Raw genomic sequence first — 27,821 nt, 5'->3', positions numbered from 1 at the left:
TGCAAACCCCGTGGGGCTATTCTCTGTCCTATCGTGTCAGTATGTGTCAGAATAGACTCAATGGCAATGGATTGCTGTTTTTCGGTTTGCAGCCGCTTTTGGTTGTTACAACTGGGGAGTGAGTTCTGCTTACATGAAATGGATCAAGGCCAGGGGTGCCACTCAAAATTCTGCAATGTCCAGAACCACCCTGCCACGGGGAGTCAGCAGGCAGCAGTGCTGATGTTGCGAAACCCGTGCTTAGGGTAATAGCTATGGAACTGAAATGAAGCGTTCAGGTTATGGATGCATTTCAAAGGTAGATACAGTAGAATTTCCCTATGGATTAGACATGATGTGTGAAGGCGATGAGACAAGGATAGCCACAAGGTTGATCTGAGTGGAATCCAGTGAAAAAGACACAGGAAGGAATAGACAGTGGCATAGGAGGGAAACCCGCAGAATGTGGGGTCCTGGAAATGACATGATGGAAGTGTTTTTAGAGTGAGCAACTGTGACAAATGTTGCTGACGAGTCAGGTACTAGGAGTTTGAGAAGTGACTACAGAATTTACCTGTGGAAGAGCTAGACAGGAAGAGTTTGGATAGTTTGGGGTGAAAGCCTGATTTCATTATTCACCTTAAAACAGCTTTCAGAGTTCTTTTAAGTTCATCTTTTCCTGCTTGAAAAAGCAATAATTAAATCAGCAGGTCACAGTCTATGCTTTTATGACCCTGCTTGTTGATATGAAACCCTATCAGTGGGATGTTTTTATCAAATGAATGCTTTGACTTCCTATTAGAATGGTTCTTAGTATATAAGGAGCTATTGTGTTTGAGAATTTTTAAAAAATCATTTTATTGGGGGTTTGTACAACTTTTATCACAAAACATACATCCATTGTGTCAAGCACATTTGTAGCCATCATCATTCTCAAAACATTTGCTTTCTACTTGAGCTCTTGATATCAGCTCCTCATTTTTCTCCCCCCCCTCCACCATGAACCCTCGATAATTTATAAATTATTATTTTGTCATATCTTACACTGTTCAACATCTCCCTTCACCCACTTATCTGTTGTCCATCCCCCAGGGAGGAAGTTATATGTAGATCCTTGTCATTGGTTCCCCCTTTCTACCCCATCTTCCCTCTACCCTCCAGGTATTGCCACTCTCATCACTGGTCCTGAAGGGATCATCTGTCCTGGATTCCCTGTGTTTCCAATTCCTATATTTACCAGTGTACATCCTCTGGTCTAGCCAGATTTGTAAGGGAGAATTGGGATCATGATAGTGGGGTGGCGGGGAGGGAGGAAGCATTTAAGAACAAGAGGAAAGTTGTATGTTTCATTGTTGCTACCCTGCACCGTGACTGGCTCATATCCTCCCCACGACCCTTCTGTAAGCGGGTATCCAGTTGCCTATATATGGGCTTTGGATCTCCACTCTGCATTTCCCATTTACAATGATATGACTTTTGTTCTTTGATGCCTGATCCCTGATCCCGTCGATACCTGGTGATCACACTGGCTGGTGCGCTTCTTCCATGTGGGCTTTATTGCTTCTGAGCTAGATGGCCACTTGTTTATCTTCAAGCCTTTAAGACCCCAGGCGCGATATCTTTTGATAGCCAGGCACCATCAGCTTTCTTCAGCACATTTGCTTATGCACACATTTGTCTTCAGCAATCATGCTGGGAAGGCGTGCATCATGGAATGCCAATTTAAAAAAGTTTTCTTGCATTGAGTAAGTACTTGAGTGGAGGTCCAATGTGCATCTGCTGCCTTAATACTAAACCTATAAACATATGCACATAGATCTATTTCCCTAACATCCTATATAAATATATTTACATGTGTACATGCCTGTATTTAGACCTCAATAAATGCCCTTTGCCTCCTAGGTCTTTCCTCTATTTCCTTTTACTTTCCTCCTGTCCCACACTCATGCTCAGCCTTCATTTGGGTTTCAGTAATTTCTCTCGGTTACATTGTCCTTGCTGAATCCTTATCAGGCCTCATTTGAGAATTTTTTACATGGTGTAAATCTTAGAATGTAGCCTCATAATGAGCGGCTGAAATATAAGAAAATCCAGTCAAACAACATGTTGCAAAATACCTTGTTTGGCTAATCGCCCCCCCCCCCCCCGAATTTCTTAATGTGACTAGTTTTCCTGCTATTATTCTAATGGAGCCCAGATAAGCATATGTATACTTATAAACATGCTGAGTCCAATACAATAAAGTTCCTTATCTTAAGATTTTTCTATTCCTCTAATTATACTAAGAACTTAATTTCCATGTAGAAAGAATCCTTTCAAAGAAGGTCAGAAGAAAAACAGATCCTGGAAGGCAGACTGTAGATTTTTGAGCCCCACAATAAAGCCTTATATCCTTTAAAAATAGGTGATCTCTAATTCAATTTGAATGACTGTGTTTTAAGATGCGAGGGACAAATATCAGACCAGTGTATCAATGTCCTGGGCACAGCCCAGGAGTGTAAGGGAGTTATTACTCCTTGCAGAAGATACCCAACTAATAACATTGCATCTGGAAGATGACTCCTTCTCCCTTCAAATGGACTGTATGACGAAACCCTGGCTTCATGTATCCTGTCATAAGAGACTGCACAAATAGCTTGCCACAAAGCTGGTTGTGCCTTGCTTACCAAACACACTCCTTTTTGTTTGTTCTTCGTATTTCCCTACGTTTGTTCTTTAGTCATGCTTCTTTGAGATTGCATATGATATTTTTCCTTCAAGTTTCATTTTCTGGGAAACCAGGCTAAGACTGCTGGAAATTAGGAACTCTGGAATAAAGTAACACATCCATTCAAACTCACTACTGCGTGACATTGGACAGGGTATTTCCCTCCCTGTGCATCTTCTTCTCCACCTCCCAGCATTGATATAAGCTAGATATTCCTTAAGGATCCTTCTGGCTCTGAAATTATGCAGGGTGGAGGATCATGAGTGTGAAGGAGGTGGCTTGGAAAGGTATATTATATTGCCCAGTGCTCATCAGTAGATTGCTTACATTTGAATCAGAAGAATTCAATCAATATAATCAATAAGCTCTAAAAGTAGTTTCAGTTCTACTTTCTGCCGAAATAAATTGAATTGGTTTTCCAATTCAAAAATTAGCTGTATCTAAAAAAAAAAAAGACAAATACCCTCTTACCCTCTTGGGCATAATGAAAATATCCCCTATTAGCTCTATATCATATGATCTCTGAGAAATGGCAATTGCCTGTAAGTGTGATTTCAAAGGGAATAGTAGTTGGTAATGCTACCATCTTGGGAAGTAAGAGCGCTAACATAGGATGTATATAAATTGATTTACTCCTAAGATAGGAGCACATTTACTTCCATTGCTAAATTGCAGGTGGACTGGAGTTAGGGAAAGGACCATTCATCATGTGAGGCATGTTACCTCAGAAAAATTTAATCGGTTCCTCCTGACCCTGAAGCATGGACCATTTACAAGCTTTGCTGCCTTTGGCAAATCACTTACCCTCTCTGTGTTTTGTAATTTTCTTTTTTCAGTCATTAAAATAGAGACAGTAACTGGACCTACACTGTAGAGTTTGGGTGAGGTCTAAGAGCTAATATAGGCAACTTGGTTGAATAGTGCTTTGCACATAGTGAAAACTATATAAGCGTTCGCTATATTTGTCAGAACTATAGTGACACGGGAAGATGGGTTGGAAAGGAAAACTCTTAGCTGAAGCCATATGAAATGTATCAAGGGACCAATATGTGGAAAGCAATAGAGTTAAGGGTAACAGATGACTTAAGTGCAAAAAAATGCTCAGCAGGAAACACCCTCTAAATATTCCTGTTTATATAGAACATGGCACGAAGTAGAAAAATAATGAAAACCGAGTCTTTCCTCAGGATTTAGAGTTCTTTCATATATATTTTAAATATACATGTGCAATACATTAAAATATATAGAGATGTGTGAATATATGTTTACATCTATGTGTGTGTATATATATATATATAAAATCACTGAAGGGATACATATGCACACCCACTCACACATCCGTGCGCACGCAGACCCCAACAGGACCCATCTCTACGTAAACCAGATGCAGTCCCTCATAGCAGGCCAACTGGGACACGAGTAAAAGGCCTGACTCAGCAGCAGGTTGCAGACTGCAGCTGCCCTTGAGCAACCCTTCTCTCTTCCACTGAGTGTAAGGCCATTTAGAAAGACACTGAGAAGAGCCCCTCTGGGTGGATGGCAGAGCCCAGGGCCCCTCTGGCAGTGCACAGTTTGCCTGAGTAAGGACTGCAGGGTTGGGATATTAAGGAGGTATCAAGGCGGGACTTGTATTATTCTGGGTCCTGAAACTAATAAGCAAACATCCATAGAATATTTTAGCTCCAGGAACAATGCACTAGTGTCAAAGAATTCCTATATATCTCAGCTCTAAGCAAATTTCAGGCAGAAGCAGAGAGAAGTGTGAGTTGCTACTCATCATCATCTAGCTTGATCCAGAGAACTGGACACAGCTCTCTGGTATAGATTAAGTTCAAAGTTCAATCAGGCAGATTTGTAAGATTAATAAAAAAAAAGCTACTTAAAATAGGAGGATCTGAAAGCAACATAAGGGGTTACAGGTACTGGTTTGGGTTTATAAATGTTTCAAGAAGCCAAACCTTATATATGGCACCATTTGCAGCAATATCATTAACATTATTAATAATCATCATAACATATTTATATATACAAAAATAGAGCAAAGCAATTCTAGAAGAGGAGGTGTAAGTGAAGGTGTGGGGCTGCATGCAGCCCAAATGTCAGTACACTTCAGGGAGATTCAGAAACCATAAAGACTGAGTGGCACATATTTCTCCTTTGTTAACTCCCCAAATATGTATCCAACCAAAAGACATGGATGCTCCCTTCTTCTTCCCTCGTGTATGACCATAACTCCCCCTCCCCCCTTCTGCACCCTGCAACACACATCCATGCATACTTCTATATAAAGTGAGAGTCTGGAGGTCTTAAACTTAAGCTGGAGCACCTTGATGTCAAGCCAGTGCCCTCAATCTTCGCATTCCGTAGTGAACAGAGGGAAATGGTGCGGCCACCACTGCGGCCTTTTCCTATTGAAGGGGATTCAGAGCACAGAGAGAAGTTAGTTCTCTGCGTTCTACATCTTTCATCTGAGTTTTTCACTGTTGCTGAAATTTAGGTCCTCAGGCAAGTGCCATTGTGGACAAAGCCAGGAAGTGACACCGGGGGTGCAAAAAGAGGCGATGCAATGGTGAAGATACAGCATGGGGAGGGCTTCTTTCAGGGTTTCTTTTCCACACTTGAGCTTCTACAAGGTGAGAGCACACCAACGTCCAATGGGGGCAGCTTTGATACTCTTAATAGTTAACTACCTACTGTGTACTACATAAAGACCACAGCTTTCAATCTGCATGGTTCCTGCTAAGTAATGGCATAGGAATGGCTTTTTGTCCTTGCTCCTAGAGTCCCAGGGGAAAAGCCCTGTGACTCAATGTCATGCTAGGGAGAGAGCCCTGAACTAAGGGTCAAAATACCTGTCCCCCGCTCCCAAGCCTACAATTCACTTTCCTCTCTCCAGACCTCAATTTGCCCATCTGTAAAAAGGGCGTAACACTAGATTAATAGTGAAGATTCCTTCCAGCTCTAAAGTTTTATGACTTTTTTATGTCCATTATTAAGGCCTGAGCCACGTAGTCTCAGGGCAGTTAGCTTCTAAGAGAGAACACAGCTCTCTAGTGTCCTTTGCCTTGTTCATTTAGCTATAAAGCACGTCTGCCTTTGGCACTTGGGTCAGACATACGGGGTTATGATTTACTATCCTACTGTCAGCACTACAAGCCGCTATTGGGAACAAGAGTAAAACTTCAACTAATTTAACATGGAAATGTAAGCTACCTGTGCCTCATATGATCACAAACAGGTAAGTGTGGTTGTGAAGCGCACACGCCTTAGGGTCTAGACTATGGCTAGTGATTACTTCATTACAGTAATCCATTCCCCTTAAGAACAATGAGTAAAGAGTCTAGCATAGCAAAGTTTGGAGTCAAATGAAACACCTATGGCCAAACAGCACTTTTGGAAATATTATAGAGAGCAAGAAGAACAGGCTCAAAGAAATGGAAATAGGTCAAATAAATCACAACTGAGCCAGAGTAAAAATGTGAGAGAGAGGGAAAGGAGGGAGAGAGTAGAGGAGGATTAAGTGTAGAGAGGGCAGGAATGAAGAGAGGGAGGAACACCACCGAACAGGACAATGAAAGGAAAAGAGGGAAGGAGAAGGCGAGTGAGGGAAAGAGAAGGGCAGTAAAGAGGGAGGAGGAGTCAGATTCCCTGGGAGATTGACTGCTGTTCCACAAAGGCACTGTGGAAAGCAGAGTGGTGCTCAGAGCCTGCACCGAGGAGGCATCACATTGGGGAGCCCCTAACCTCCACGGTGCTGGCTCTGTGGGTCCTCAGTGTCCAAACCTCATGCCTGTAGATCCCCTGAATTCGCTATGACAGTCACAAGGGTTGAGCTGGCAGGGTGTACAAAGGTTAGAGAGGAGTGGGATAAGATACGGTGAGAAAGAACAAGGCATCCTGTAGCAGGATGTACTTGGTCCTTCCCCTGACAGGAACAAAAGAGGTGAGGCCCTAACTTTGGCTAGTTGATGACTCCCTCCCCCACTCTTCGAAAGTGAGGCCTATCCTTTATCGATGGGGGCTAAAGAAGACGCTCCGGGCCCAGCGTGTAGAAAGGTCATACAGACTTTTCCTGGGCCTTGGGGAAGGGCGCACTACCAGCAGAAGAGATTTTTCTGCACACGGTGTTGGTGTGCCTCGTACAGCGGCAGCCTGGGCGCCTGAGGCCATCGTAGCCCCACTGGCACAGCTGGAGGCATCCATGGGTCGGCAGGTAGCAGCACAGGCAGGGCAGAACGAGGGAGAGGAAGCTCATGGCTGCCCAGCGGACTAAGCAGGAGCTGGGCCCGCAGGAGCAGGGCTCGTCGGCGCAGTTGTCTTCGTCATCGGTGGAGCAGTGGTAGAAGAGGCCCTTGACACAGCAGAGACACGTGCCATAATCGAGAAGGCTCTCAGCTGAGCATAGGCAACGCTGGTTGCAAAGCCAGCAGGAGGGGAGAGGGCGAGCCGCTGTGCAGGGGGCACACTTGCAGCGCCCACACTCCTCGCAGATGAAGAGGTGCTCATTGGGGCGCAGGGCAGCTTGCGCAGCTTCTCCTTTCAGAGCACCATCAAGCTTTGTGGGGGGCCCTGCTCCAGGTTGGGTTCGGATGATGGACTGGCCGGAAGGTGAGGGTGTCATGCTGGCCAAGAGCCTTTGGTCAGAGGCAGTGGTGCTATGGGACACTGAGCTGGCAATGCTAGATTGGCTCAGATGCTGAGGCAAGGGCTGTAACTGATGGCACTGGCTGAGGCTGCGGGGGAGAGCAGTAGGCATGGCAGCCAGGGACCAATCAGATTTGTGGGTTTGCACGATAAAGGAAGGGCTGGAGAGGACCTGCTTACAGGGGGCAGGAGGCCGCTCCACATAATCATTGCTAGCATGAGTAGAGCGTAGCTGTTGAATAGGCAGAATCTGTTGGAGTTCATCCGTCATTGCGGCATCCATGTTGCCTTGATTCTTGAGCTCTGAGTGGTTTGGGGTCCAGTTGGCACTTATGGTGATAAAGAAGATACCTTGTAGTTACATAGACCTCAGGGCACATCAGAAAATCCTAAGAGGGAAGGGAAGAGAAACAATTGAGAACACACAGCCATGGATACTTTGTGGGGAAACAGAAGAGCTCAGAACCGATCACCGCCACTACCTTTGAATCACTTTGCGGTCATCTCACAGTTACACTTGTAGTTTGTAAGTTACCTTACCTGCTTCTTTAGAAGCAAGTCCAGTTGTCCTCTCCAGATGAGAAAGCACTCTGAGATCGAGATCAGATCTTGGATTCCTTTGTGTTCTATCATACAACTAGGTTGACCAGAGTAGCTCGTTCATTCAGGTGCTTGCTAGCACAGGACATCATCAGATGTCCTTGAGCATGAGAATGCTAAGAAAAATGGGACCTAACTTCGTCTGCAAAGGCCACCAATATCTTCTTTGTGTGTCATTTGTGACAGGCAGAAAATAACAAACAAGAACAGATATTACTCACTCCAATGATTACAGGTAAGGCTGCAAGATGCAAATAACAGCAACGATACCACAGAGACACAGCAGGCACTAATTAGGCTGGTAGAGTAACATGAATTAATTTAGAGAAAGAAAGCATCCCAAGAGTGAAAGGAATAAGGAAGCCAAGACCAATCATTTTGTAGTTTTCGTAATCTTACAGTAAGCCTCAGCATAAAGAAGCCAGCGAAGATGAGTTCCGGGTTATTTCAAACATTGTACCTATTACCACTCTGAGCCAGCTGTGTATTGATGGGATTTCCTAGGCATAAGCGACATGACTACTTTCCTCTATCCTTACCTAACACAGGACACTGGCTCTGGTAAATCAAATCAAGTTCTTATGCTATTATTTAAGCTAGGTTGACTATCTAGACAGCGCAAGCATTGTCTCATTCTATGACAATCAGCAAGAGTTGGGTGGTCATTCTCTGAAGGACTCGATCTAGATTAGCACTGGCAACAGTGTACTTATGTCCCACCACTTGGAAGAATGAACAGCCAAAAAAGTGCCCACCAAGAAACCCACGAGAAATCCTGAAGGCATTAGGCCCTAGGGAGCCCTGCCATGATTATAATATATACTTAAAATCCATCCGAATGCAGGCTTCCTCAAACTAGATCAATTAGTCACACTGCTGTACAGGATAGATAGTTTGAATGAGTAATAGAAATGAACAAATTAAGAGAGAATAGTACATTTCCATAAGCAAGCAAATGACACTGAAATGGGCCCAAAGCTCACTCACAACAGGAGAAAAAAATGATGATGCGTTTCATAAAGGACTCTGTGGTTAATGAAACAAACAGACTCAGTTGCTTTTTGAGCCTATCTCCCTATGCAAACCTGCTTAGCTGAACTTGCATCTGTTTGAACAGAAGACTTAATTTGGTTATAAAAGAACGTTTGGGGGTGCATAACATCAAAGAACCAGTCTGACTGAAATCTCACTTTTTAGTTAGTTGTTTTGGTGTAATTTAACCCAATGCAGGAAAAGGCAAATAACCATGATAGAGACTCAAATATTTAAGCTACTTTTGTCAAATCACTTCTTTCTCTGAGCCTCAGTTTTACCATCTATCTAATTACAGAGGTGGACTAGGCAATCTCAGGACCCTGTTCCATTATGTTCTATAGTTCTACCACTAGGCAACTTCACAAAAGAATCCTCTTCATCCACACTGTATGTATCTTCAAGTCCTTGATAGCAAGCTGGGCGATGTAATCTTGTTTACTTGGATTCCTCTAACTCTATCTCTATAGATTCAAAGCCTCAGCCTTGAAAAGGAACAGACAGTTTGCATTTGAACACCTGGCTAAACAAGGACACAGTGTTCAGCTGCCTTGGAGGGTGTGTGGATATAAGAGCTTTGGATTTGGACAGTCTTGATACATTGATAAGAAATGTTTTCTTGGGGGGGGGTCTTATGAATCAGATAAACAAAGTGTCGTTCTACACACACACACACACACACACACACACACACACACACACAGTATGTGTTCTAGACTCACTGATTTCCCAAAGGAAAACAGATTAAAAACATATTGGAAATTCCAAGAAACAACGACTCAAAGGAAGCATAAAAGGTCTCCAAGTTACAGGAGAAAATCCTGCAAGATTCCAGAGACAGTATTGTAGGGATTTCACTAGGTAGTCTTAGGGCATGCCCAGAAGGTCCAAAGGTAGACTTGGAGAAATGTAGGCCATCATAAAAACAATTCCGAACCTAGAGACTCAGGAGCCAATCATGAAAACATGCTCAAAGGGGATCCTGTCTGCAGAGCAGAAGGGTATGCAGCGCTTAGTTGAGAGACATGTTTAGATATTGATTAGATTGCTGAGACCCTGAGGAGTTGAGATACTTGGCTAAGTGATTAAGGGAAGCCTGAGGCATTAGTTTGGAAAGATGAGGTACTATCTTACTTAAGGGCAAGATAATTGACAGAAGCAATTCAGAAGGCTTCTTCCTGCTCTGTAAAACTTTTATTAGCATGGATTCTAGGATTCAGTATGGCAACTCTGCAGTAGTAGCTGTGTAAAGTTAGGGGTTGAGTAGAATTAAAAAAAAGGAATAGAATGACAAAACATTTGATTGGCATTTTAGACACGCTGAATCCAATCCGAAATACTGTAAGGCATTTTCTCAACTCAAACTTCCTAATGCTGAGACCTTTTCATACAGTTCCTCATGTTGTGGGGACCCCAACCATAACATTATTTTCGTTGCTACTTCATCACTGTCATTTTGCTACTGTGATGAATCGGGCGACCCCTGTGAAAGGGTCATTCGACCCCCCCAAAGGGGTCGCGACCCACAGGTTGAGAACTGCTGTTGTAAAGGAAGGTAAGTGGGGTTGGGGGTAGAGTTGGGAAACATGTAGGCAAGAGAGTGCTGTAGCATATAGATTCGAGGAAAACTACTACTGGATGCATGCTTATGCTGCAGAAATCCCCCCAGGAAAGAATCATTTATTGTGAGCTGCAACAGTCAAACTCTGACAGTATTATTGGTCAATTCAATATACTACTGCAGAAGGCAGAGAATACACACACACACACACACACACACACCACACACATCACATCACATATTATTAAATAGTACTCAAGGTGATTACAAGTTCTTGGCTGCCCACTGATGGGATCCAGTGACTTCTGTCCTGTAGTGCCTCTGCATTACTGAATGATGCTTGTAACCCACTACCACCTCGGTCTTCAGGTCAGGTGCTCAGAGCTTTGCAACAGTTTTTATGTACTCCTGAACTATTCTATATTCAAGCTAAGTAGAAATTTATTTTTAAGTCTATTTGGAAACTAAAAGCTAAATCTGTTTAAGAAATATTGATGTATTTTCCCTCTAGAACTTAAGATCTGTCCCAATTAGTCTGCCATGTTGGAATTAAAGTTGAAAACTTTCCTATCTAAAGTTCCTTTGTGTTAATTACTCGAAGGCAATTCTGATTTCTACCATAAACCTTCTGTGTTGACTTCAAAAGGAAAATGGGGAAGAGTTGGTGAGCCTGGTTCCTCTTTTTCCTCCCACTCCCTTGGGTTCAATGTGTAACAGCTCTGGGCTGTGCTGCTCTTTTCCCTGTGCTATGCTGTTATACATCCGCGTTCTCAGAATAACTGAAAGCAAACATAGGGGGAATTTTCTGCTATGGCTTATATGTTTTCTTAGTTCTACTGTTCCAAAGTCCACTCTCTGAAAAATCCCTCTCTGTGCACAAGCATTTGCATCTCTATCAAAGAGCTCCCCCCTTACAAATACCAAGTTGTATATAGTTTACATTACTAACCTCTCTGCCACTGACTGGGCCTCCCTCCTACCGCATACATCTGACTGGAGCTGCCAGATTCTCACCACATTTAACTCTTAACTTCTCACTTTGCTACCCTTGTCCTGTTCATTCTTTAATAGTCTCATTAAGATTCATGGCAGTTTATTTCAAACTGGGGAATCTTGCCATTTTAAGATCTTTCATTAAAAGATACAGTTTTAGTGGAAGCATTGTGGTGCCAAATGAATTAACATGATTTCAATCCTAAGGAAAATGCTAAGGAGGTAGTTGTCTACCTTAGAAGTAGAAATCTTTCTTTAGACCTTAAAGATCTACTCCTAGCTGTGGACAAGTGATTTCTGTGGGAATTTGAAGAGAAGATTATTAAAACACCTTCTTGTCCTGAGGCTCAATTTCATTTTTATATGGGGCTGGCCTTTCCCTGTCTAAAGAGATTTTGAACTCCTGTTTCCTTTCCTGTTAGTCTTTTACTTCTGCAGCTCTCAACTCAGAATAAACCCCTCCAAGTGGAAGTCACACAGACCTCTAGCTAGGCTGTCACTAATACCGAGAGAGGCTGAAAAACAGAGCATGAAAAAAAATGTATAGAGTTTATAATGTTGTCTCAGTGCACATTTGCTTAGAGCAGCGGTTCTGAACCTGTGGGTCGTGTGTGACCCTTTGGGGGTCGAACGGCCCTTTCACAGGGGTCGCCCGATTCATAACAGTAGCAAAATGAGAGTGATGAAGTAGCAGCAAAAGTAATGTTATGGTTGGTGGGGAAGTCACCACCACATGAGCAACAGTATGAAAGGATCGAGGCATTAGGAAGGTTGAGAACCACTGGTTTAGAGGCAAAAGAACAAAACGAATACTTACCTTTGTAGACAAACTGCTAGCCTGTGTGTTATTTGTAGGTATGTGTACAACTGATTTGTTGGGAACATGGTTTAAGCACCCGCTAGATCTACATTCATGTGATCGCACATTATGTTATAGTGAGGCTTCATTACGCCCCAGAAAGCAATACTGCATTTCAAAATAGATTTTGTCTAATAGTTCAAGGTTTGTTTTCTGCTCCTCCAACTTGGTTCGCAGCACGCAGAGATCAAGTGATCTTGGGAGAGTGGAAGGGAGTGCAGGGTGCTGGCCAGCCTTGCCCTGGGTCCTATCGAATGTCGGAGGGGCTAACTCGACATGCTTACAGGTTCTCCCTTTGGACAAAATTTCCATATGCCACAGAGAGACATGTGCACACATTCGCAGGCATGGAGCCAGAGATTTCTAAATCATTGCTCTGACTCAATGTAAGTAGGGGGTTATGCCGTGTCAGCTTGCGCCATTTCTTCCCAGGGCAAGGTGATGTGATGAAATCTGAACGATGCACAGCCCAGACTTGTGAGCCAATCGCAGACTAGCCCCGAGCTGACAGGATGCCCGCTGGGCAGCCAGACTGACCTCAGCATGGGCTCTCCCTACATTCCCAGCTTAGGTGGTTAGGCTATGCTACGAAGGACTGAGGCAAGCACCGAAACGTATTTAAAGGTTAATAGACTAGAACATAAATTGACATTTGGTTACAAAATGGCTATGCTGAAGTTCCATGTGATTTATAAAATTTCAATACGGATACTTTTGTGCAAGAGCTGGTTCATTTAAATCTCATTTAAATGGTCTTCATTTTATTTTACCCACGCGCTTGCGCTTGTCTGCTTGCTTGCTTGCGCGCACGCACACGCACACACACACACACACACACACACACAAACATAGGATAGCAGGAATGAATGGCAATCTGTGCATTGCATAGAAAGAATTCGGGGGTCTTTCCGAGCTAATCTCTGTGGCTTACCTGGAGGAGAGATCTTGTCCATGCTGAGCAGAGCAGAATGAATGCCCCATCGGGCTCCGAGCACCTCTTCTCCGGAAAGTCTGAATGAAAACTCCTTCCCTGGTACTGCAGCCAGAAACAGAGATAGTTCTGTCTTGGTTTTTCTGACACAGCAGAGAAAACGGAAAGCAAGCAAGCAAAGGGTGAGGGGTGGGGTGGGGGGGCGGTCAGACCTGTAGTGGCAGAGACTTCGTATAGATTTTACATGCAGATCTGAATCTTGGTGCACGAATTCCCCAAAGAAAGCTCAGCAGGGTAAGTTGTCCACCTCCTCCTCTTTCTCCTCCTCCTCTTTTCTCCTCCTCCTTCTCCTTTTTCTCCTCCCCCTCCTCCTCCGCCTCTTTCTCCTCCCCCTTCTCCTCCTCCTCTTTCTTCCCCCCTCCTCCAGCTTTTCCTTCCCCTCCCCCTCTCCTCCTCCCCTGCCTCCTTCTTTACCTCCTCCCCCTCCTCGTTTGCCTCCGTCTCCGCCTCAGGCTCCTCCAATCTGACAGCAGAAACTGCAGTTGTGGACACAGGGTATCTCAGCAGAGCAATAGATACTGCTAGTGTCTCATTATTTATATAGCTCTCATCTCGGGGAGTGCTGGTCTCTAATCTGCAGAGAGTGGGGGCTGGGGGTGGAAGGGGGAGGGGTTGCACTGTGTTCAGCCCTGCTAGCAGGCTGTTTTGTGAATGTAGATGATTTCTGGAGGTCTTGTGAATGGGTTACAGGGGAGGATGGGAGAGGAGGGATTTATTGCTCCGTGTTATAATTTCTTTCTCTCCCTCTCCCTGTGTCGTTTGCTTTCCCGGAGCTGTAGCTCTTAATGTTGGCTAAGTGGCGTCATCCAGTTGAAATTGAATCGACCCATTAGAACTCCCCATAGGAATCTCTGTATCCGGTCCCTGGGTAATGACTGAAACAGAATTTAAACGGGATGGGGGCAGGGTGGAGAGTGACAATTTTAAGGAGGCCTCATTTAAATACCTCTGTCTACCACAACCCTTCCAAGCCTCTCCCTCTGAAGGACTGATTATTGCAACTTCAATCACATAAAGCGAGCTCTCTCTTTGTGTAAGAGGGCTTCTCCTACCTCCAGTCCTACTTTTTCAGCACCAGTAGTGATTGTCCAACTGTCATCCATGGGGAAACCACTCAACCTACTTTCCCATGCTGCTTTCAATGTGTCATATTCAACACATATTTATTTAGTGACTTCCCGGTGCCAATTTTCGGGCAAAGTGTTGGGGATTCAATAAGGAAGATACACATGATCCGTGCCTTAATGGAACCTCCTCAGGACTGCCAGTCATCTACTTCAGGCTTCTGAACATGAAGCAGGCTTGGAAATTTTCTCTTAAAGGGAAAGAACCAAGCTTTCTGTAAATTATCCTCTGCCTGCTAGCTAATTCAATAGGGAAAAGTCTTCCTTCTGGGCATTCAGACAGAAACATTTGGATAAAAACAAGCTTCATATTTTAAATAAAGGAGATCTGATCTCAAGTCTTGTTTCAATGAACTAGTGGCTGGAGCTTGGTCATCAACATTCTTAGAATGCTTTGGTCACCCCATCTATAAAATTGTGATGGTAAATGGTGACAGTTTGGAGGAAAACAAACCTGTGAGTCAGAAAACTGAAATTCTTAATCTGACTAACTCCTTGTGTGACCTTTGCAACATATTTCTCAGCTGGAGCCTAAATTTTTATATTTATAGGAAGGGATTGAGTTTAGCTCTTACACCTTCTTAGGGGGTTAAGGAAACAAAAGATTCTTCTTACAATGTATAGTTGTGTGGGAGTGCCTGCACATGTGTGTATGGAAGGTATTTCAAACTTGTTCTGCTGGTGTGTTTGTGTGTGTATGTGTGCACGCGCACATGATTTCTGAATCAATTCAGATTGCTTCTCTGGATCAGGATTTCTAGTCAAGGAATTTTCCTGTGTAAATTCTTCTATTTTGTGGTTCAAATTCCTCCCTTACTCTTAACATTACGTTGAGCTTATCAAGACGAAGAAAAGCATTAAAGCTAACCTTGTAAGCTCATCTGCTGAAGAATATAGATTTACTGATGTATTCATTGATCCATTTACTCAACAAATATTTGTTGTACATCAACTATATGCCAACCACTATACTATTAACTAGAGTCTGGTGTAAGAGATCAGGGTTCAAATTTCTGCTCCTCACCTTAGTAACTATCTGACTTGGGACAAGTTAACTCATTTCTCTAAGCCCATTTCTTATCTTTAAATTATAAATAATGATAGCATCTGCATCACAAAATTGTGCTATTGTTCTGTGCATTGTAAAAATTACACATTGCCAGTGCTTATTATTGATATTCACATGCAGTAAGTGCTCAAGCAACAATAACTAGGAATGTTAAGAAATGAGTTTTGCCCCCTAGTATGGCCCATAGAAAAGGCAAGAAATTATTTTAACTTGAGGTCCTTTAGATTTTTAAAGTTGAGCTTTAAATTTGAACACGAGGTTTCCTAGTTCAGTTTCTTTCCTTACAGGGTAGCCCTGTATCAGGCCAACAATGAAAACAACTGAGATTATTCACCCTTCCAACATTTGAGGATAATACCTATAATGACAATAATTATGTTGGTGATGATTCAGTCATTTAGCAATGCCTATTAGGGCAATCTAATACTAGTGACACAGTAAGATTTTCTGCCATCTGGAATTTACATTCGAGTGGTTAGGCACAGATGCTTACTCTGTGCCAGATACTTTTCTGAGTATTTTATATTTTTAAAATTAATTTAATGATCACAACGATTTGATAAGGTATATCTATAAGTTGCACTGATTTAATAAATGTGAAAAACAGCCTAAAGTGATTAATAACTTGCCCAAGTGATACAGCTGGCAAGGTGCAGATCTGGAATGTAACTATGACACCACTGCACACTACATGTTCGCATTCTTTCAAGACTCTTCCAAACGGAGGACACCCTGAGAAGTCCACGTTTTTACATCCTGAAACGCCTCGCCACCCCCACCCCTGCACGGAAAGACTGACTCCCACTTACTCTGTAGACTTCAGCTGATAAATCACTCACTTCAGGTTGACACTTAGCCTAATCACCTCTGCCTCTGTCCACTTCTTTTTGTGACTTTCTTGTGCTTACCACTACCACAACATTTATGACTGTGTTACAATTGTTTCGTTTTGGTTTTTGCCTGTCCTTCATACTAGATAGTGATTTCTTTGAGGGCAGATAAAACATTTATCGTATTTATCCCCACTGTTGTATCTCCAAGTTCTGGCATCATAGTAACTCAATTTATACTTAATGAATAAGTAAATGACTCCTAAAATCTACATGAATATTTTTATTGGTGTTTTATGACAGACTATCAGAATTTATATAAAAAAATCTGATGTTGAGACACTCCATGTTACTTGATAACTTGTTCTATAATTTGCTATATTATTGTAACTATGTATTTCAGGAAATTTACTTTCTTACCTCTTTAATGAATTGTGTTTTTTTTTCAGGAATTTGACAAATTCACTGAGTTGCCTTAAGAACATAGGAAACTTAGGTCTCCCAATCAAATAACTTTTTTCTGTTTACAAGATATTCTGCTGCCATTAGTTCAATTCCTATTGAGTGAAAAGACACTCTGTCAGCATGGATCAGTCTATCAATTTCTAAAAATCATTGATTTCAAAAAAAACATAAACAGGTAACCTTCAAGGACATTGGTAAAAGCACCCTAATCTCTAAATATCTTCCTTGTTTTAAGAATCTCTGAGTTATGGTTCTTTAATGAGTCAAACGCATCCTTGAACACTTTTGTATTGATTCATTGTTCAGATCAAGGTTTTGAAAGAGAGGAGAGTTTATCTTACTAGAATACTGAATAAAGAGCACAGGGCATGAGTGAGAATAGTTTCAGGAGTTAAAAATGAGGAAATAAATAAAGGTACCAGTAAAAATTATCATAGAGCTTTCAGGCAGAAAGGAGTCTTACTAGTCAGGGACGTATTCACGGAGACTCGGGGCAGAAAATGCCTAAGACTGAGGGCAGAAAATGCATAAACATATATAATTCAAAGGAAGGGTCCAACTTAGGGTAAAACTAGATTGGCTACAATGTGCATGTTGCCTGAGAAGGATAAGGAATTCAATCTGTTTTATGTTAGAGAGGAGAGGAATGCATCGGGTCAGACAAGATTGTAGAGTAACGTGAATGACAGGCTGAGTAATTTAGATTGAATACTCTAGGAATTAGGAATAGGTTTTTAAATAAAGAAATAAGGCGTGAAAATAAGCCATTTAAAAAATACTTGTATTGGGGCTCTTTACATCTCTTATCACAATCCATGCATTCATCCAGTGTGTCAAGCACATTTGCACCTATGCCGCCATCATCATTTTCAAAGCATTCTCTTCCCACTTGAGCCCCTGATATCAGCTCCCCATTTCTTCCCCCTCCCTCTGTCTCCCACTTTTCCTCACGAACCCTTGATACATTGTAGATGAATATTTTCATATCTTACATCATCCTCTATCGCCCCTCACCCACTTTTTTGTTGTTCATCCCCCTGGAGGGGGAATAGGTTGATCCTTGTGATTGATTCCCCCTTTCTCCCCCCCACTTTTCCCCAATCCTCCTGGTCTCTCTACTCTCACTGTTGGCCGGGGGTGGGGGGTGGTGGGGGTGGGTGGTATCTATAGGGCTCTTGTCCTTAGCAGTGTGCTTGCTCTGGTGTAATCCGATTTGTAAAGTAGAATTGAGGTCATGATAGTGGGGGGAATAAAGCACCGAAAAGCTAGAGAAAAGTTGTGTGTTTCATTGGTGCTATACTGCACCCTGACTGGCTCATCTCTTCCCTGTGACTCCTCTGTTGGGGGATGTCCAATTGTCTATAGATGGGCATTGGGTCGCCACTCCATGCCCCCCCGCCTCCATTCACCTTGCGTATGATTTTGTTCTGGGTCTTAGATGTCTGTTACCTGATCCTGTTGGCATCTCATGATCACACAGGCTGGTGTGCTTCATCCAAGTGGGCTGCTTGCTTATCTTTTGATAGCCGGGTACTATAAGTTTTCAAGAAGCCACATTTAAGGAAGATATATTTGCAACAGGAGATATTGAATTCAGGTCAGCCAATGTAGACTATTTTATAGTTATCTAAACGGGAATTGATAAGGGTCTGGTTAGGGAATTGACAGTGAAAATAGAAAGTAAGGATCAAGTGTTTTCTGTTAAATGTGGTAATAGAAATGGTGCCATTATCATACAGAGAATTTAGAAGAGGAGGCAAGGTTTACAGGAACAAGTGTAGAGTATTAGGATTGGAAAGAACTTTGAGCATTGCATTATCTCCTCCACCCCACCCCCATTATAAAATTGTATTCAAAACCCCAAATTAGCTTCTTATTTGACTATTTTCTTTCCCTTTTAGCCTCAGGTCCTATATGAATACAACATTATTGCTTCTACTGCCAAATGATCTTCTCAGATTTGTCTATTTCTCACATCTTCTCACGCTGTCACTCTCACTCTGGCACCTCCTGCATGGACTGCTAAATAGCCTTATTATCGTGCTCTTGTCCTCAACTTCTTTTCCTCGCTACTATCATTTCTCCTTTCCTCCACTTGCTTTATTCTCTACTATCATTTCTCCACAAAAACAACAAGAGTGACTTTTCTAGAAATCAGATCTGATCATGTTACTTTTTTGCTTAAAATTCTTCAACTGCTGGAATACAATTCAAACTCCTTACCCTGACCTACAGGGCCTGATCTAATCTAGTTGTACACTGCTATTCCAAATGTTTTCCCCATTCTACCATTTATGTATAATCATAAAGCACTACAGTTAAACTTTAAGAACATTCTACACTCTCCAAGTTTACCCTTTACTCTTCTGCTACCATACTTCAATTCAAACTATTATCTTCATTTGAAGTGCATATTCTCAGTGATAGCTTCCATAATCTTATCTAGCTTTTAAAGAATATGTCAACTGTAGTTTTCTCTATAATCTTTTCCATTGACTTATGAACTCTCAAAGATTGCTTTGTGCTTCGCTTATCATATTTTAACTTTCACTGTGGGAATAATGGTGGGTCAGTGGTAGAATTATCACGTTTCATTTGAGTCCTAACCAGTGCACTGCATGTGCAATCACCACCCATCTGTCACTGGAGGCTTGCCTATTGCTATAACACTGAACAGAGCTTCTAGACTAAGATGAACTAGGAAGAAAGGCATGAAAACATGTGAAAATCAGTCAATTAAGACCCTAGGAACCACAACAACCCAATTCACTACTGATCGTGGGTATGATGCAGGACCAGGCAGTATTCTGTTCCCATGAACATAGGGTAACTGTGAGTCAGGGACTAAATCTGAGGCAGGGTAACTGCGAGTCAGGGACTAAATCAGAGGCAGCTAACAATACTTTTCAGTAATTTATGTTTTGTCTTTCCAACTAAAATTAGCCACTTGAGGATTCATATGAGTGTCCACCAAGGTACTTTTTATTGTGATTTTTACACAACCGATTCTTGTTTAAAGATGCCAGGAAGCAAGTTATTGGCACCCAGTGAACTCTGAAATGAAAGGGAGAGAGAGGTGGGAAGGGATGAGAGAGGATGTTTTGAAGTTGCTCAGTGTTACAGCCAAATTCCAGGAGAATGCAGAAGGACTGACCCTCTCGGTCAAATTGTGACATTTGCTTTAGAGTGAAGGAGAGACACAAACTTTGCTCTTGTTACAATTTTACCTGGGACTATCTTTGCCAAATAAAGGATTTAAGTGCCCGAAGCCTGAATAAGAATCTGCTGACTAAGGAGCCCCCTGAGCTTGATGCTAATGAACTCTGGAATTAAAAGAAATAACTACAGGAAACAACATATTACAAATTCCTCACAGATGCACATGGACGTTACAGCCAGAGGAGATATCATGTGCTAAAGTGAAGAGGCAAAAGAGAGCAAAATGATTTGCAAGGAGAACTGTAACTGAAACCCTAAAGGAAGTATAATACTAGGCACAGAGTAGATGCTCAGGAAATATTTGATAAACACAAAAATAAATAAAGACTATTGCAAGAATAAAAAAACATTATGTAAAGACACAAATATGTGAAAAGGGCATGTTCATAATGTTTATAAATATTCTAAGAGGGTCCTCATAGCCTGAATAAGTGGGGTGTTTTCTTTAGAAGGCACTACACTGCACATTTTATATATGATTTCAGAATGTACTGAAAGTAAAAATAGATTAAATGTAATGAACCAACTTTATATGGTGGTGCAATACTCTAAAATAATCACTATCAGGATCTTCACTCACAAACCTAATCAAATACTCATAGCCTATCATTTTACCCATTTTCTCATCTTACCTGCATCAAAGATGTGATTCTGCACAAATTCTGAAAGTCTTTCCTCATTTTCTTTCTCTCAAGACACAACCCAAATTGATTTGAAAGCTTATAACTGCCTATACGGTGTTAGTTTTAAACATCATCTATTGAAATCAAAAGAGTTTATTATTCAGAAATACTTGATCAAAGACTGACCTGTGGTTATCTTGATTTAACAGTGGCGACACCAGAGAAGTAAACAATGACAAGTAAATACAGATTCTGAACCAATAAGCCTATATGGATAGTAACAACTATTTTCTTGTCCATAGAGGCTAAGAATCAAGTATAGGGGCACTATCACTGATGATGAGAGAATAGCATTGAAAAATTAGAGAAAGTATCTCTAAGGCGGGTATAGAAGGGCAAGAGGAAGAAGCAATGTGGTCCAGTGGGAGGAAAAATCAAAACAACTTAATTACAAAACAAAACAAACAAGAGTGGCTTCAAAACATCATTTTTTTCATCACCATGTCTGATTTTCCTCATTTTGTTTTTGAAGAGACAATAAAATGAGTTTTTTTTAATCCAAAGGAATAACTGGATAAATATATTTGTTTACCACCATTGTTGTGAAATACTTTAGAAAAACATATGGCCAACTTCTTTGCAAATAGCAGATGCATACCTCAACTATGATGCCGAATTTTTGGTAGATAATCTACATGGTTAGGCAGAAATAGGTAGGCTCACACTGGTAGATTAACTGTCAAACACTAGGTCGAAACTCCGTTTGTAGTTCCTGCTTCTTGATCGATTTCTACTTCCACTTCATCTTCTACTGTCTTGTTGACTTCCTGACTGATGTCCCTGTTGACTCTATCTACTTAACCAGCCATCAGATAGACCACCTGACTGGCCTGATTGGCCCCCTGCCCAGCCACTCCTCTGCCTGGAATTAGAAGATGTGTTCCCATCATAGTAGTCTTCAATTTCAGGTAATTCGGCTGGCACTGAGAGTATCCAGTCTGCATCCTGCCATTCTACCTGTAATCATTCTGATTATTAATTAATAATAATTAACATATTTCCTTTTAGGAGGCACAGTCTGGTAATTCAGGACACAGCATTACTACTCAGCTTTCTACTCATTTCTTTCCAGGCACAGTTGACATCCTGTATTTCTTCTGGACTTTCCACTGTCATGGTCACAAACCCCTTATCAGAGGTGATTAAAGATTGTGGTTCGAAACTCAAAGCATCTGAGATAAGGGCTCATGCAAAATAATTCCTGCTTTTTGTTTCACATATCTTAGTGGACCTCGTTCTCTTGGTTGATAAAAACATATGCAAATCCCTGTCTGGTCAGCTCTACCTATGTGCATCCAGAGTGATGGACATAGGACTCAACATCCCGTGGAAGAGAACTCTGAGTCACCAGGTCAACCTCAGGAATAGCCACTCGATGGGTAGCAACATGGGTGACCACCAACACTTTGAAACTACCTCTTCTGAAGTCTCTTAGTGTGATTTCTCTTTGTGATGGTGCAATGTCGCCATGGAAACACTGGGCATTCTGTTTTATGTGTGGATTCATGGCCAGCTCAGTTACATTTTTCTTCACTTCACAGAAAATAATAGCCCTCCCTGCAGATCCACTTTAGACCTGAAGGACAACTCCAATAACTGCTGGCTTCTGAGACCAATGACACTGGATGGCCAGATGTTCCACAGTAGCTGCAGCCTTTTGAGTCTTTTTTCCAACAAGGTCAACCTGTTCATATCTGGATTTCATGTATATTTTTGAAACTTTGTATGCCACTGTGGGCAAGTTGCAGAAAAGACTAAAGTCAGGATTTTCTTCAGAATCGGTTTTGTAGGATTCCTGGATAACATCTTCAACTTGTTCAGCAAAACCTAAATCTAACAGTTGATTCACGTCATCAAGGACAGCTTGACGCAGTTTTGAAAGATCCAACTGGCCACTCTGCAGATGGTCTTTGATGCGTGTGACCAGGGGTCCCAACCAATATGTCAATATCATTTCAAATATTGCTGATTTGGCTTTGATATGATGTTCCACCATAAGCACATGCCACACTGAGTCTCCTCATGGTATCTTTGAAATCTTTGGCTACTTGGTTTGCCAGTTCCCTTGTTGGAGCCCAAAGAAGTACCTTTGCTGAGTGGTTTTTAATGATCTCTCGATTTCTTTGGAGTCTGTCAACCAAGGGGATGGCAAAAGAAAATGTTCCTGTCATGCGTGAGCAACTAAATCTCTTCCTTCCGGTACAGGATCAAAGGGCTTAACTTGAATGGGAAAGAGATATGTTACCTCTCGACCTTTCAGAAATTTAATAGTTTCTTCAGAAATAGGGAAATTGGAGAAGGCTCCTTCTTTCCGTTCACGTGGTAAGGTTTGATCTAGCTTATTATCACTTGATTTATGGGTGGAACTGTCTAGGGATGACACTCGCTTTGATTTTTTTTCATATTCATCAATATTGCCATTAAGCAGATTTTTTCTTCTTGACTTATGAGATTTACAGAATTCATCTGAAAGTTTATGGAAACCTTCTTCAGAGTCTCCACTTAGCTTCTCTTTCATTTTCATGTTTTTGGCCCTTGGAGCTCCCTGAGCATCTGTCATACCATTTTCTCTTGTTTCTGACTTCTAATCGGAGTCATAATGGGGCCTTGACTTCTTTCTATCATTCCTGATCTTGTTTAAATCTTCACAACAACCTTATGAGGGAAGTAAAATTCCAGTTTCCCTTATCCAAAATTCAGATATCCAAAAAGCTCATTTCTCTCTCCTTCCTCAGGCTCTCTGACTCCTCCAAGGGTGCCTCTAGCTCAATAATGTGTCTCCCCCCTCCCCCCTTGGAGTTCCCCAGGCATTACTCCCTGCTGATGTGGCCGCCTTCAGGGCATAGTAGCCACAAGCACCTAGGGGCAGGGACAGCATAAAAGGATGCCAGGACAGGGTGAATAGATGGCCTCTGATTTTTCCTCATTTTTAACAAGGTAAGCTTGTTTTCAAGGGCTCATATGTAAGCTCAGGTTGAAGCTGAAGAAAAACGAAAGCAAGCCCACAAGAGCCAACATACAAGCTTGGATATCTCTCACCTGAATTTTGAGACCATCTCAAGACAGATTTAATGCATTGAACATGACTGACAGAAAACTTGAGATGCTGTGGGATGACATCATGAGCATCAAACATGAAGACAGCAATCACTAAAAAGACAAGAAAGAAAAGATCAAAGTGGTTATCACAAGAGACTCTGAAACGTGCACTTAATGGTAGAGTAGCTAAGCTAAGGCACATGAGAGAAATGATGAAGCCAAAGAGCGAAACAGAAACTTTCAAAGGGCAGCTCGAGATCATGAAATGTGAAAAGACCTAGAGTTAGAAAATCAAAGAGGGGAAAAAAAAACATGCTCAGCATATCTTAAACTAAAAGAAATGAAGAAAAACATCAAGCCTCCTAGGAGGCCTGCTAGGGCTTTATCAAGGGAAATGTAACTGAGAGGAATTGCTGAAACCCAAATGAAGGCTGAGCATGATAGTGGGACAAGAGGAAAGTAAAAGGAACTAGAGGAAAGAACTCGGAGGCAAAGGGCATTTCTGGAGGTCTAAATACAGGCATGTACATATGTAAATAGATTCATATATGATGATGGGGAAATAGGTCTATGTGCATATATTTATAGGTTTAGTATTAAGGTAACAGATGGACATTGGGCCTCAACTCAAGTACTCCCTCAATGCAAGAACGTTTTATTCTATTAACCCGGCTTTCATGATGCTCACCTTCCCGATGCGATCGCTGAAGACAAATGTGTGCATAAACAAATGGGGTGAAGAAAGCTGATGGTATCCAGCTATCCAGAGATACAGCATCTAGAGTCTTAAAGGCTTAAAGATAAACAAGCAGCCATCTAGCTTAGAGGCAACCAAGCCCACATGGAAGAAGCATACCAGCCTGTGTGATCATGAGGTGTCAATGGGATCAGGTACCAGATATCAGAGAACAAATAATCATATCATGGTGAGTGAGGGGGAGTGCAGAGTGGAGACCCAAAGCCCATCTATAGGCAACTGGACATCCCCTTATAGAAGGGTCACGGTGAAGAGAGTAGACAGGGTGCAGTATAGCAACAATGAAACATACAACTTTCCTCTAGTTCTTTAATGCTTCTTCCCCGCCAACTATCATGATCCCAATTCTACCTTACACATCCGGCTGGACCAGAGAATGTACACTGGTCCAGATAGGAACTGGAAACACAGGGAACCAGGACAGATAAACCCCTCAGGACCAGTGGTGAGAGTGGCGATACTGGGAGGGTGGAGGGAAGGTGGGGTAGAAAGAGAGAACCAATCACAAGCATCTATGTATAACCCCCTCCCTGGGGGACGGACACCAGAAAAGTGGGTGATGGGAGATGTGGGACAATGGAAGACCTGACAAAATAATGATAATTTATAAATTATCAAGGGTTCATGAGAGAGGGGGACGAGGAGGGAGGGGGAAATGAGGAGCCGATACTAAGGGCTCAAGTAGATAGCAAATGTTTTGAGAATGATGATGGCAACATATGAGAATGATGATGGCAACATATGCTTGGCACAATGGATGTATGTATGGATTGTGATAAGAGTTTATGAGCCCCCAATAAAATGATGGGGAAAAAAGGTTCTATGAGCAAAATTTGAACGATGCAAGAAGCATTAAAAAGAGGTGGAAAGAGTACCCAAAAGTATTAGTTGACATTCAACCATTTTGAGATATTGCATATGAGCAAGAACCAATGGTAATGAAGGAAGAAGTCCAAGGTGCACGGAAGGTATTAGGCCCAAACAAGGCTTCAGACATTGACAGAATACCGATGACAATGTTTCAACAAGCTGATGAAGCACTAGGAGCACTCACTCACCGATAGCAAGGAATTTGAAGAAGAGATCCAGATTGTGCCTGTTCCAAACAAAGGTGACCCAACAGAATGCTCAAATTACAGAACAATATCTTTCATAACATGCGCAAGTAAAATTTTGATGAAGATCAACCAACAATGGTTCAACAGTACATTGATAGGGCGTTGTCATAAATTCAGGCTGGGTCCACAAGAGGACAGGGAACAAGGGATATCATTGCTGATGTCAGATGGATCTTTGTTTAAAGCAGAGAATATCAGAAAGATGTTTGCTTGTGTTTTACTGATTATGCAAAGGCATCGACTGTGGGACCCTAACAAACAATGAATAGCCTTGAGAAAAAAGGGAATCACAGATCATTTCATTGTGCTCATCCAGAACCTGTACATTGATGGAGGCAGTTGTGCAAACAGAACAAGAGAATATTCTATGGTTTAAAATCAAGAAAGGTGTGCAATGTTGGATCCTCTCACCATACTTATTCAATTTGTATCCGAAGCAGCTCATCTGAGAAGCTGGATGATATGAAGAAGAACATGGTGTCAGGATTGGAGGAAGGCTTTTTAACAAACTGTGATATACAGATGACACAACTTTACCTGCTGAAAGTGAGGAGGACTTAAAGCACTTGCTGATGAAGACTAAGGATTGCAACCTTCAGTATGGATTACAACTCAATGTTAAGAAAACAAAAATCTTCACAAATGAGCCAACAGAACATCATGATAAAAGGAAAAAAGATTGAAGTTTTCAAAGATTTTTTTAAAATTTGGAACCACAATTCATGTTCATGGAAGTCTAAACCAAACCCAAACTCACTGTCATTGAATTGATTCTGACTCATATTGCCTCTATAGGACAGAATAGAATTTCCCCTGTGGATTTTTCAGAACATAAACCTGTGGGAACAGAAACCTTCGTCATTCTTTCATGGAGCTTTTGGTGGTTTTGAACTACTGATTTTGCAACACACAACCTACTATACTACCACAGCTCCTTGCTTGTGGAAGTAGCAGCCAAGAAATTAAACAATATATTGCACTGAAAAGGAATTCTGGTGATGTAGTGGTTGTGTGTTGGGCTGCTAACCACAAAGCCAACCGTTTGAAAGTATCAGCAACTCCTTTGGAGCAAGACAAGGCTTTCTATTCTTGTAAAGAGTTGTTGATGTTATGTGCCATCGAGTCAGTTTGGACTCATAGTCACTTATGTACATCAGAAAAAAAAAACACTGCCCAGTCCTGTGCCAGCCCCATAATAGTTCTTATGTTTGATCCCATTGATGCAGCCACTATGGTCAATCCATCTTCCTGAAGGTCGTCTTCTTTTTTGCTGCCCCTCTACTTTACCAAGATTGATATTCTTCTCCAGGGACTGGTCTCTCATGACCACATGTCCAAAGTAAGTGAGAGTAAATTTCACCATCCTTGCCTCTAGTGAGAATTTTGTTTTTATTCTTTTGGCAGTTCATGGTACTTTCAGTATTCCTCACCAGCACCACCATTCAAACGCATCGGTTCTTCTTTGGTCTTCCTTATTCAATGTCCAACTTTCACAAGCACCAGAGGTGACAGAAAAGACCATGGCTTAGATTAGGTGTACCTTAGTCCTCAAGGTGACATCCTTCACTTTCAACACTTTAAAGAGATCTTGTGCAGTGGATTGACCCAATGCAATGTGTTATCAGATCTCTTAATGATGGCACTGAGCATGAGCATTGATTGTGGATCAAAGCAAGACAAAACCCTTGACAATATCCATCTTTTCTCTGTTTATCACAAAGGTACCTATGGGTACAGTTGTGAGGACTTTGGTTTTCTTGACATTGAGTTGTAATCAATACTAAAGGTCTACAATCCTGGATTTTCATCAGCAAGTACTTCCTCCTCACTTTAAGCAAGCAAGGTTGTGCACTGCACATCAAAGGTTGTTAAGAAGCCTTTCTCCAACCTGATGTCTTGTTCTTCTTCATATAGTTCAGCCTCTCATATTATTTGCTCAGCATACAGATTGAATAAATATGGTGAGAGGCTACAACGCTGATGCATAACTTTCCCAATTATTTACTGTCCATTACCTTTAATACATTTGTCAAATTTGTAATACCATTCTCTTTTAAAAATCATTTTATTAGGGGCTCATACAACTCTTATCCCAATCCATACATACATCAATTGTGTAAAGCACATTTGTTGCCCTCATCATTCTCAAAA

General features: G+C 41.8%; 1 protein-coding gene and 1 pseudogene across 1 annotated transcript; both read right to left on the bottom strand.

Annotated features, from left to right (window-relative positions):
- Positions 1-3,887: 3,887 nt before the first annotated feature.
- Positions 3,888-13,630, bottom strand: SPRY3 (sprouty RTK signaling antagonist 3). Its single transcript, XM_075538947.1, has 3 exons — positions 13,519-13,630; positions 13,307-13,411; positions 3,888-7,719 (listed from the first exon to the last, which is right to left on the bottom strand). Exon 3 carries the CDS (start codon positions 7,611-7,613, stop codon positions 6,744-6,746), a length of 870 nt encoding a protein of 289 aa, XP_075395062.1. The 5' UTR covers positions 7,614-7,719; positions 13,307-13,411; positions 13,519-13,630; the 3' UTR covers positions 3,888-6,743.
- Positions 13,631-21,782: 8,152 nt separating this feature from the next.
- Positions 21,783-23,280, bottom strand: LOC142433870 (ATP-dependent RNA helicase DDX50 pseudogene; annotated as a pseudogene).
- Between the last annotated feature and the right edge of the window lie 4,541 nt (positions 23,281-27,821).

This window comes from Tenrec ecaudatus, chromosome X (genome assembly GCF_050624435.1).
Source record: "Tenrec ecaudatus isolate mTenEca1 chromosome X, mTenEca1.hap1, whole genome shotgun sequence".
NCBI classification, from domain to species: domain Eukaryota; kingdom Metazoa; phylum Chordata; class Mammalia; order Afrosoricida; family Tenrecidae; genus Tenrec; species Tenrec ecaudatus.
Note: the sequence above shows the minus strand (reverse complement) of the source record. Positions and strands in the feature narration are given on the sequence as shown.

Coding starts and splice junctions, on each gene's coding strand:
- SPRY3 (XM_075538947.1), bottom strand. CDS start 7,613: ATGGATGCCGCAATGACGGATGAACTCCAACAGATTCTGCCTATTCAA.